The sequence below is a fragment of the Camelina sativa genome, chromosome 3 (genome assembly GCF_000633955.1).
Source record: "Camelina sativa cultivar DH55 chromosome 3, Cs, whole genome shotgun sequence".
NCBI classification, from domain to species: Eukaryota; Viridiplantae; Streptophyta; class Magnoliopsida; order Brassicales; family Brassicaceae; genus Camelina; species Camelina sativa.
This window is the reverse complement of record NC_025687.1, coordinates 4,557,089-4,568,240: the sequence shown is the minus strand read 5'-3', so window position 1 is coordinate 4,568,240 and position 11,152 is coordinate 4,557,089. Positions and strand designations below refer to the sequence as shown.

At 36.7% G+C, this 11,152-nt stretch overlaps 3 protein-coding genes and 1 pseudogene across 3 annotated transcripts in view; 3 read left to right on the top strand and 1 right to left on the bottom strand.

The window, feature by feature from the left end:
• LOC104778661 (U-box domain-containing protein 18-like) overlaps positions 1-2,274 on the bottom strand; it is a 2,856-nt gene extending 582 nt beyond the window's left edge. The window contains exon 1 of the mRNA XM_010503111.2: positions 5-2,274. Within this exon, the coding sequence (XP_010501413.1) occupies positions 5-1,892 (1,888 nt within the window). The 5' untranslated portion in view covers positions 1,893-2,274. The remainder of the gene's footprint in view (positions 1-4) is intronic.
• Positions 3,453-3,965, top strand: LOC109132199. Its single transcript, XM_019243382.1, has one exon. The coding sequence runs from the start codon at positions 3,502-3,504 to the stop codon at positions 3,856-3,858; it is 357 nt and encodes a 118-aa protein (XP_019098927.1). The 5' UTR covers positions 3,453-3,501; the 3' UTR covers positions 3,859-3,965.
• On the top strand, positions 6,080-8,092 carry LOC104768980 (probable xyloglucan endotransglucosylase/hydrolase protein 33). The gene is made up of 4 exons (XM_010493090.1): positions 6,080-6,338; positions 6,645-6,745; positions 6,857-7,065; positions 7,558-8,092. Exons 1-4 carry the CDS (start codon positions 6,098-6,100, stop codon positions 7,964-7,966), a joined length of 960 nt encoding a protein of 319 aa, XP_010491392.1. The 5' UTR covers positions 6,080-6,097; the 3' UTR covers positions 7,967-8,092.
• Positions 8,667-11,152, top strand: part of LOC104768971 — a 3,637-nt pseudogene continuing 1,151 nt past the window's right edge.

Genomic DNA, 11,152 nt, shown 5'->3' with positions numbered 1-11,152 from the left:
ACACAGTGCTGTTTCACCGCCGGCGAAACATCCGACGCAGATAAAATCTTCACCGCGAGTTTCAAACCGCCACGTCGGATCACCCCAATCGTCCCATCAGGATAGTCCGCCAGCTTCGCTAGCGTCGCTAAACAGTCCGCCGTGAGTTCGCCGCTGGTATCTTCCGATCTCAACAGATCAAGAAGTATAGGAACAGCTCCGGCGGCGAGAACACGCCAATGGTTATCAGACTGCATCAACAAACCCATAACCGCGAGCAACGCGTTGCGTTTCGCCGAACCGCCGTAATCTTCTCCTTTAACGATCTTCATCAATCCCGGAATCGAATCTTGGTTTTCTCCGATCAGTTTGCTGTAATCTTCAACGGAAGAGAGATAGAACAGAGCAGAAGCAGCGTATAGTCTCGTCTCTGTTTTAGCTCCTTCGTTGAGAATCTCTACGATGATCTTTAGCCCTTCTCCAACAATCTTGGATTTACCAGTAACGTGCTTTGAGAGATTCAAGATCCCAGCCATTGCGTTTTCTTGAATCTTGGAATCTCCGGAGCTAAGAAGCCTTAAGAGAGGACTCACGGCACCAGCTTTAACCAGACAAGACCTGTTAAAACTACTTGTCTTGGTCTGAACACGAATCTCTCTCACGGCTCTGTAAATCATCTCTTCGCCGCCATTGAGTAGCTCTGAAGTGAGAAACTTTGCTATGAGTTTCGCAGCTCCCTTTGCAGCCAAACTCTCCGGCACCACATCGTCTTGAGTCTTCCTTCTCTGGCCAACAATACTCGTCAAAACGATGTCGTTTGTTCTGCAGTGCTTATAAATCACTCGCCTCACGGAAACGTTGTCAACCAAGTCAGTACTCGCGAGAATCTTTCCGGTTTTAGGGCACGTGACGTTACCGGATCCGATCCATTTTGTAATGGAGCTCCGATCATATGTGTGCCCTGTTTCTATAACCACAGGATCCATCATAATCTCTAGTGAGATTGGACAAAGGAGATCCTCAACTTTTAATCCTCGAATCAAGTCTTGGTCTTTGTCACTATTATCTACGTTATGATGCTGATGATCATCATCTCTCTCGATCCGTCCAAGTATAACGCATCTGCAATAGCATATGAACCCCATTAAGCTACTGAGAAGCTCAACTCGAACGTTACTATTCTTCTTCTTCTTCTTCTTCTTCTTCTTCTCATCTAACCGCTCCGCAGCTATCTCTTCTCCGAGAAAGTTGATTTCTTTGACGCAGTCTCTCCACTTTCTGATCCCTACGTAATCTAGGATCATGTTTATTTCATCCGAATCTGGACTAACTCTGTTCTCGAACAGAGCAAGGATCCGATTGACGGAGCTCATGACCCGTATATCATTTGTTTCAGGTTCGACTCCATACTTACGAGTTTGCCGCACCACTAAGTCAACCAGCTCGTTGACTTCGTTCGGTAAGTCAACGGATGCGACGGGAAACGCGCTAAGACTGGTGGATATGGATCGAGTCAGGACACGTAGGTGATCCGAGACTTGATCAGAGTTCATCATCATACATAGCCTAGCCCCGTCTCTTGTGCAGTCTTCTACGAGGAACTTGAGCTTCTGGAAGATGACGTGGATCTCCTTGAGACTTAAGACGGCAGCAGAGTCGTGGTGGAAATAGCGTCTCGGAGTCCCGACTCGGATCCGGATCTCTTCAAAGACGAGAACTAGGTTTTGGATCCGCCTTAGAGTTTCTCTGAAGCTTTGTTTATTTGTGGAGAAGTGTTTCGACTTGAATGCGAGAATGTCGCCGGCGAGTTGAATGAGTGAGTCGAGTAAGGTGACTATGGAGATTGATTCGCATGGTTGCACAGCCGGAAAAGTCAGGATCCGACGACCTGACCCGGTCTTAGTATGGATCATGCTGCTATGACTTTTTTAAGATCAAAGTTTGTTTTTGGATGTTTGTGATTGTTTTTTCGAGTAACACGGCGACATGGAAGGTGGGGGAAATTATATAAAGAGTTGACAAATTTTTTAGACGCGTGGCGATATATAATTGGTTAATGTAACTTGGAAACCCTGACCATTGACAGTGTGCCACGTGATCAGAACCGTCGAAAACGAGGAAGATGGAGGTTGCTTCGTAGATCGTAGTGGAGTGTGTGAGGATCCACGTGGTCATGAAGTTACGTGCATGGAGTCTGCCGACATTTGGTACGACCCCATGTGTAAGGGACAGATATAGGATATTTCCTCGTTCATTTTTTCCAATTGTATCATAAATTCTTTTATTAAATTTTCGATAGGAGTGATTAATGTCATGACTTAGTCTAGATAGTTGAGATACTTACAGAAACCGATACTATGTTATCTGATTATTTGTATGCATTTTGATTACAAAACTTATGGGAATGAATATGATTTTTGGGATTTGTGATCAAGTAGTACACAATTTGCTTTGTTAACTTATCGTGGGTTGTGTAACTATATCCATAGCATTCCACAAATAATTAATCCCTCATATCAAATAGCAACTCACGGAATTGAAAAAAAAAAAAAACATGGTGTAATAAGATAACTTCGTTATACTCTTGTGTCTTTTAATCGAATCCTTAACATGATTACTTCTTTCGTTTATGTTATCAGTCGATTATATTATGTACTTTGGATATATTTTTTCTATAATCACATCATGTCACAAGTAGTCCTTATGTTACAGTAAAAGTAACCAATTAATCACCATTATTGTTATTATCCGGAAATTACCATGCCCGATCTATGGCTTGTTGAAGCTTCATCACCTTCAACGTTTTTTTTTTAGATATACTATTTTGGAAATACCATACCTGAGATGCTATAAAGTAGGATATTTCCAGGTGGTACTCTTTAGTTTATCAGCTTGGACTGTCGATTCTGACCATCTCTTATAAAAATGCAAGAACTAATCATTCAAAGGCAAAGTCAACCGTTGATTATTTTTTATGGACTTGCTTTGAGTTTTTTTTTTTCTTTTTTTTTTTCCCAAATTCATTTAGAGGAAAACGAATAAGAAGCAACATGTATGTACTTGTCAGTTGTGATTTATTTGGTAGAGCATTTACTTGGAATTATCACGGGAACATCATCATTTCGTGCCACTTTGTCTCGGCTGTCCATCACGAAATATCATTACATTTCATTATAATTTCATGCCATTTAATTTGTAATTAGAATCAAACCACAATTTAAAATTAAATCGAAGGATTATAAACCGGTTTCATTAAGATGTACTAGCTTAGTTATCGGACACGTCTTCTTAATACTATTTAATCATTGTCGTCCGTTTCATCATCGGACGTTTTGATTCTGTTTTAATTTGAAAACGACTAATTTAAGACTCCAAGACATTTTGATCATCACAATTAATACCATATAAGCACTGTTTTCGTATAAATAAACGGGCAAGGATCTTGTTATTGTTCATCAATCAACAAAACAAACTTCACATAGAGTTATAATATTTTTTTATCAATTCTAAGATTTCTCAATTATGTCTATCAAGAATGTTGTTGTTCTTCTAGTGATCGTATCAGTTGTTGTCTCCACAAATGCTCAGCTACCACAACTTCCTTTTCCTTTTCCATTCCAACCCAGTCCCAACATGCCAGGATTCCCCGATATTGCAAAATGTTGGTCATCTGTGATGAATATTCCAGGATGTATCACAGAAATTTCTCAAGCCATACTTAGTGGACGATTTGGCAACATTGGTCCAGCTTGCTGCAAAGCATTTTTGGAAGGTGAAGCCAATTGCTTGCCGAAACTCCCAATCAATCCATTTTTTCCTCCAATGTTGAAAGAGCAATGTTCAAGAATTGCAGGCGCAATTCCTCCTACCACGAAGTAAAAATTTAAGCTATAAAAGCTATGTTAATCGTTTGATGTTTAGCTGTTTTCTCTCTATTCTTCCTTGTGGACGTTTAGTTGTTTTCTTAAGCTAAAGTTAGTTTTACATTCAAGGATTACAAAATTTACAATAATATAATGATAGCAATATATTAATCAAGTTTTATTTTCAATACTAAATTACTAGTCATTATCTGATTATGATCTATATAATTCTGTTTAACATAGTCAGAGCTGATCCGATCCTTCTCTCCCCCCATGACATACACACTTGGCCCATCCTTATAGATCCCCATAATAAGCCCAGATAATCGTTTTTGTCAGGGCAAAGGCTAACCAGCCTTGCCCGTTTATAACGATTCCATCTTAACACAAAGTATCGTAGATCGTCTTTTATCAGGACTAGGTCTTGCAACTTGCATCTAGCATCATAAATCAAGCACAAATATTCTAACAACACGAAAAAGTTAAAAAAAAAATGATCGCTTCCACATTAAAAACAACTAAGTTTTTGTTTAATTGGATAAAACAAACCCTACCTTACACACCTAGTTGTGAGTTGTTGTGTGAGTGTGACAATTAGGAAGTTCAGACCCATTAAAGTTTATGTAAGATATGCGCCGCGTTATATATATTTACTCATATTGTTTACCTAATGACAGACCAAGAAAATATTTTACCGCAACCATCTAATTTGAATTATCAATTTGTTATTGGAATCTGAGGAAGTAATATTTATATGAGTAATTAATTAGAAATAATAATATAGATCTCGTAATCTTTATATAAAAATATTTGTAAACGTATGATTGTGTGTTGTGGAGTTTGTTAGGGTGACATGATCAAGAAGAGAGGATACGTGATGTTGCCCGCCGAATTTAAAATTAAACTCATAAGAACAATATCTATGATAATAAGAATAAAATCAAGAAGAAAATAAATAAAATAAGGCATAAGTATCAATTATAAATGAATGCTGAAAATGCAGATTTGATTGGTTGGTTAAGGTTTGATATGAACCATCTGTAAACTGCCAGCCTGAGAGTTGCTGTATTGAATTGCATGTCACAACTTGTTTATGTTTACATCACAAACTCTCTTGTCCTTTTTCGTCTCTTCTTTTATTCAGTTTATCAAACAATAATAATTATTATTTTTAACAATTTTTTAAAAAAAAATCAACAAAAAAGGTTTACTGTTATATTTCAACTATTATTAAGTTAAACGTTATTTTTTAAGAAACTAACTAGTCCATAAAAAAAAGACTGTCAAATATAGAATTCTCATAAGAAAAATATGAGTTACATATGCCAAAAAAATTAAAGTTATACGTATTAATATACTAGTTTTCAAATTACATTTTGTTTAGAATAGTCTTATCAAATAATTCCAAAAATACATTCGGTGTGTTAAGATGTTCTGATCCAATTTAATAACAAGACAAACAAAAGGTGTAGCAAATTAATTATTTCTATACAAAAAGAGGGAGATAAAACAAAAAGTGGCAAAAGAGGAAAGAAGAAGTCAAAGCATGGTATAGCATTACCATGCCCACTTCATCGTGAAGTCGTATAGACACGTTAATGTGTATGTGTGCATGTGTGTATAATAGTAAGGTTTAGTCTTATAAATTTTAATTAATGAAGGCAAAATTTAATTGTATCAAATCAATGAAAGAGGGAAACAGAATTGCCCACATGCATATGTCCCAAACCTGAAAGAAAAAGTGTGTTAGTCTGACATGTGCTGCAGCAACATTGAATTCAATGTTTTCCTTTGGTCATTATGATCCTATAATAAGAAACTTTTCTGAAATTTTATGGAGAAGTGTATGTATGCTGCTAGTGATTTGATTCTGAAATTATGATAATCGAAGAATCATAAACAGCCAAACTAATCACTTGGGAACTCTTGAACGGAGCCAACGTCGTCACATGCATGAATTCTTATTTTATACGTTTTCTTAACTTTTTTTAATAGATTGAGACATTTATTTACGAACATTCTTCAGTAACAACTAACAACTAGCAAGACAAAAGAGTCCATTATGGTGGTCTCTTTTCTAACGAGGATCAATCAGAACAGAGGTAAGAGCCAGCTTGTCTACAACTCATTGTGTCAAATACCCAATTCACCCAATCTCACTGTCCCACCCTTACCTCTATGGCTCTATATATATACACCACTGACACAGATAACATAATATATACAAACTAATCAGTAATCAAACACAAACGAGAATGGCGTCTTTGATGAAGAAGTACAACATGAAGATTATTTGGGAAACAGCAGTTGTGTTTTGTCTCTGTTCATTGTCTTTTGTTTCTTCACACAGCAGGAAATTCACAACACCAAGCGTAACTCGCCTCACTGATCAATTTAGTAAGATCGCCATTGAACGTGGCTTCTCCAGACGTTTCGGGGATCACAATATTGTAGTCAATGGCTCCCTAGCAAAGCTCACTCTCGACAAATCATCTGGTATTACAACTCTCCTCTACTCAATTCTGTCCTGTTCTGATTTTGTTACCTCTGTTTCTGATTTTTTGATCGACTCCTAACTAAATATATATATATATATATAAGAAAACATTGTAAATTGCTTTAGTCAAGTAAGTTAATTTCTCGTACACTAGTTTTTAATACCTAAAGAAACGTGAATGGTCGGATTCGCATGACCCATTAGTATAACCTTCTTTTTAGTGATTTCCTTATGCATATTATCCAAAGAACTTATATATATATATATATATATATATTTTATATATGATATTGACATATTTGCAGGAGCTGGGTTGATGTCAAAGAACAAGTATCAATATGGTTTCTTCAGTGCAAGACTCAAGCTTCCTGCTGGATTTGCCTCTGGTGTTGTGGTTGCTTTCTATGTACGTATAATTAATATGATTTATAGTTATAAAATGAGTAGTGTTGAGATCATCAAATATAGTTTTTCTTTTGAAGATATATACTAATGTATATTTTCGATATGCATGCAGTTATCAAACGCAGAAAGTTATCCAAAAAGCCACGACGAGATAGACATAGAACTGTTGGGTAGAAGTAGGAGAGATGATTGGACGATCCAAACGAATGTGTATGCAAATGGAAGTACGAGAACGGGAAGAGAGGAGAAGTTCTACTTTTGGTTTGATCCAACGCAAGCCTTTCACGACTATACCCTCATTTGGAACTCCCACCATACTGTGTAAGTCACACTCACGCATTAGTCATGGCTATGATCATCTTCTTCTTATTTTCTTAAGAATATAAGTATTATTTATTGTCATTCAAAATAAGAAAAGGAAAGGTTTTGGGCCAAGAAAAAGTCAACACAAACAAAAACATTATATATTCATGAATCCCTAATGAATATCCTAAGACAATGCATTCATGGAGGTAGTAACTAGAATGTTATTTTCAGTTCAATTTTTTAGATTTGACATGACATTAGACTAATTAGCATAATTAATGACCATTTGTCATCTACTAAAGTTACAAATTAATAAATTCCACCTAATGCATGTTGTCAAACAAAAACAAAGATACAAGTTGATGATATTCTTAGATTAATACAATATATTTAGGGATTGGTTTTTAATACTTAAATAATATTTTAGTTGAACAGAAAGAAACTCAATAAAATCTAACTGTGATTCCCTAATTGTCAATTAACTAAACCGGCGAATGGGTTTTACAGATTTTTGGTAGACAACATTCCGGTTAGGCAGTTTCCGAACCGGGGAGCCTTCACAAGCGCGTACCCGTCTAAACCGATGTCTCTATACGTCACCGTTTGGGACGGTTCAGAGTGGGCCACTAAAGGTGGTAAGTACCCTGTCAACTACAAGTACAGCCCCTTCGTGGTTTCCGTAGCTGACGTGGAGTTAAGTGGCTGCTCCGTTAACAACGGCTCCTCTACCGGGACCGGGCCATGCACCAAGTCGGGCGGGTCGGTTTCGAGTCTGGACCCTGTTGATGGTCAGGATTTTGCCACGTTGTCGAAGAATCAGATCAATGCCATGGATTGGGCTAGGAGGAAGCTAATGTTCTATTCTTATTGTAGTGATAAGTCGAGATACAAAGTAATGCCTGCTGAGTGCAACTGATTTTTTGTTTATTTATTAAAAACACACATTGTTACTCTCTCAAATACTCATTTTTTCTTACGATATAAGTTTATGTACGTAACATATTAGCGGTTGAAAAGTAAGGTTTCAAATTTCTTCTTCTTATATTTTGTTCTTATAATATTCTCTTACGAAAATGATTAAAATTTTTAAACACTTGTCTAACTTTGGATATAATCTAGTTGATTAACAGCATTGAATTTGAATTACTGTATGCTCCCTCATGTGTAATTCCAACGGTGAAGATTGAAACACATATATTTAAAATTTACTTTAACCATTACTTGTTAAAGTAAAATCCAAAATGGTTTTAAAAAGACAATAAGGGTTCACTCTATATCACTCGTCAGAATCTACACTTGACTCATTGTTATTTTAAGCCATTATGTGACAGAAACGTGAAGCAAGAGAAATAATGCGAAAACCTATATCTAACGTGGTTTTTACTTTTTGAAATAATTATAAATGAGGCCAAAGTTAATTAAGAAACTTATTTACTAAAAGGTTTTTTTTCTAATTTATAATAGAATCATAATATCATATAGTTGACTAGTAGATGTTTAATTTCTTTGACTACACCATTAAAAAACTCAAAACTACTAGTCATTCACGCTCTTCAACAAATTCAATGCAAGCTTTCATTATGTTTTGTCATACTCTCTCCCTTTGGTTTCCTCAATTGTAGTTTTTTTCTTCTTCAGAGTCGTAACGTAAACTTACAAAACTCTTTCTTTTTCCATAAAACGTTCCTTACATTTATTCTCTCTGCGACACTGCCAACACCCACACACAACACTCTTTTTTATCTCGTCATCTTCCTTCTTTCACTTTCAGTTTCTGAGCGTTTCAGTTTCCATATTTTCTAAACTTCTTTGATCATAATTTTGGTTTCCACCTCTCTTTTGTGGGTTTTGTTGAAGATCCACACAACAAGCTTCACCCACTTTTACATTTTGGGTTTATCCAAGAAGTTCCGAGCTTTCCACCTTTTTATGTTATTTTCTTGAGGTTTTGGGTTTTACCGGCAGAAGAAGAAAATGGCAGGAGAAAACGCAGAGCCGCCGCAGAAACAGGAAGATCTTCAGCCCCATCCGGTAAAGGATCAACTTTACGGTATCACTTACTGCCTCACAACTTCTCCTCCTTGGCGTAAGCTCTTCCTCACATATTTTTCACTTACCATGACCAAAATTTGTGAAAAACTAAAGATTTCTAAAATTAGCCTTATTTTTGTTGGGATCAGCGGAGACAATACTTCTGGGGTTTCAACACTACTTAGTGATGCTTGGAACGACAGTTCTCATTCCAACAATGTTAGCTTCAAAGATTGATGGAAGAAACGTAAGTCTTTTATAAGAAAATGTTACAAAGACATAAGACTGTCTCGGGTATGTAAAATTGGTTGTCTTTTGACTCAAATGCAGGAAGATAAGGTAAAGTTGATTCAGACATTGCTCTTTGTGTCTGGACTCAACACGCTATTGCAAATCTGGTTTGGGACACGTCTTCCTGCTGTCATTAGTGCTTCTTACACCTATGTGCCAACCACAATGTCAATCATCTTAGCTACTCGGTACGATGACATTATGGATCCTCAAGAGGTTGGTGAAGGAGGAAATCAGTTATTTACATTATCTCTTTGTTTTGTGTAAGTTTTGTTACTAAGTCAACTAGGTGTGCTTTTGTTTCCTTGTTTGCAGAAATTTGAAAAGATCATGCGTGGAATACAAGGTGCTCTTATTTTTGCCTCATTTCTTCAGATCCTTCTTGGTTTCAGCGGCCTTTGGCGCAATGTAGTAAGGTTAGAATCCCTTGCATGTAAAACAGAGATTCCTCTGTTTCTTGATGATGGCGTTTTCGGGTCTACATTGTTTGTTTTTGTTTCTCTTTTTTTTAGGTACTTGAGTCCCTTATCAGCTGTGCCTCTTGTAGCATTTTCCGGCTTTGGGCTATATGAACAAGGATTCCCTATGGTATTTATACATATACATGCTCATAGAGTTAAGTATGCTCTTGGATAGTATTTACTTTAAACTCCTGAGTTTTGTGTTCTGCTCATTACAGCTAGCAAAATGCATTGAGATTGGACTGCCTGAGATCATACTACTTATCCTATTCTCACAGGTTAATGTCCTTCCCATAACCAATTTGTCAAATTGTGGGTTTTTAAACCAGTTTGTTGGTGTCTGCAGTACATTCCTCATCTGATGCAAGTAGAAAGATTCTCCATCTTCTTCCACCGGTTTGCTGTGATATTTTCAGTGGCCATTGTATGGCTTTATGCATACATTCTCACCATTGGTGGGGCTTACAGTAACACAGGAATCGATACTCAAATCAGTTGCAGACCTGATCATGCTGGCATCATTAGCGCCGCTCCATGGTATATATAGATCATTAAATTTTATATATTCTTCTGGTTTACCTAGACCGGTTTTGTAATGCTAAGCTTGTTGATTCAGGATTCGAGTGCCTTATCCTAGTCAATGGGGAACTCCTACTTTTAATGCAGGAGATATTTTCGCTATCATGGCTGCTTCTTTCGTTTCTCTTGTTGAGGTCAAACCCTAAATCTCTCTTCCTATTTTTCCACTATATGTTATAAAAACTTCGAGGCATACTTATGTATTTGATCCTTGTGACTGTGATCACTGGAACAGTCCACAGGGACATACATTGCTGTATCAAGGTATGCAAGTGCAACACCAATCCCACCTTCTGTGCTGAGCCGTGGAATCTGTTGGCAGGTGAAACTAAAAAACACCATGAAACTCATATAAGGCTTAAAACTATTTATATCTATTGAATCATCAAAACAGTCTCAATACTAATGTGGTTCTCTTGTTTATAAGGGATTTGGAATTCTTCTATGTGGATTATTTGGAGCAGGAAATGCAACAGCCGTGTCTGTGTAAGTAAACACAGTTTCATCTCTAAACTCCAAAACAAAAATAAAACCAGAAAAAGACTTTCTTATTCGAAAACAACATGATGTTCAAACGGTTTCTTGATGATCCTTGTAGGGAGAATGCTGGTTTATTGGCTTTAACAAGGGTTGGTAGTAGAAGAGTAATTCAAGTATCAGCCGGATTCATGATCTTCTTCTCCATTCTTGGTATATTCTCTCAGATTCCATAGGGCCTTTTTCTTGTAATAAATCTACAA

What these genes read in the sequence shown, in the direction of transcription:
- LOC109132199 (XM_019243382.1), top strand. Translation starts at nt 3,502, where the DNA reads ATGTCTATCAAGAATGTTGTTGTTCTTCTAGTGATCGTATCAGTTGTT.
- LOC104768980 (XM_010493090.1), top strand. Translation starts at nt 6,098, where the DNA reads ATGGCGTCTTTGATGAAGAAGTACAACATGAAGATTATTTGGGAAACA. An exon ending in CACTCTCGACAAATCATCTG is followed by an intron (nt 6,339 to 6,644) that starts GTATTACAACTC and finishes ACATATTTGCAG; the next exon opens with GAGCTGGGTTGATGTCAAAG. An exon ending in GTGTTGTGGTTGCTTTCTAT is followed by an intron (nt 6,746 to 6,856) that starts GTACGTATAATT and finishes ATATGCATGCAG; the next exon opens with TTATCAAACGCAGAAAGTTA.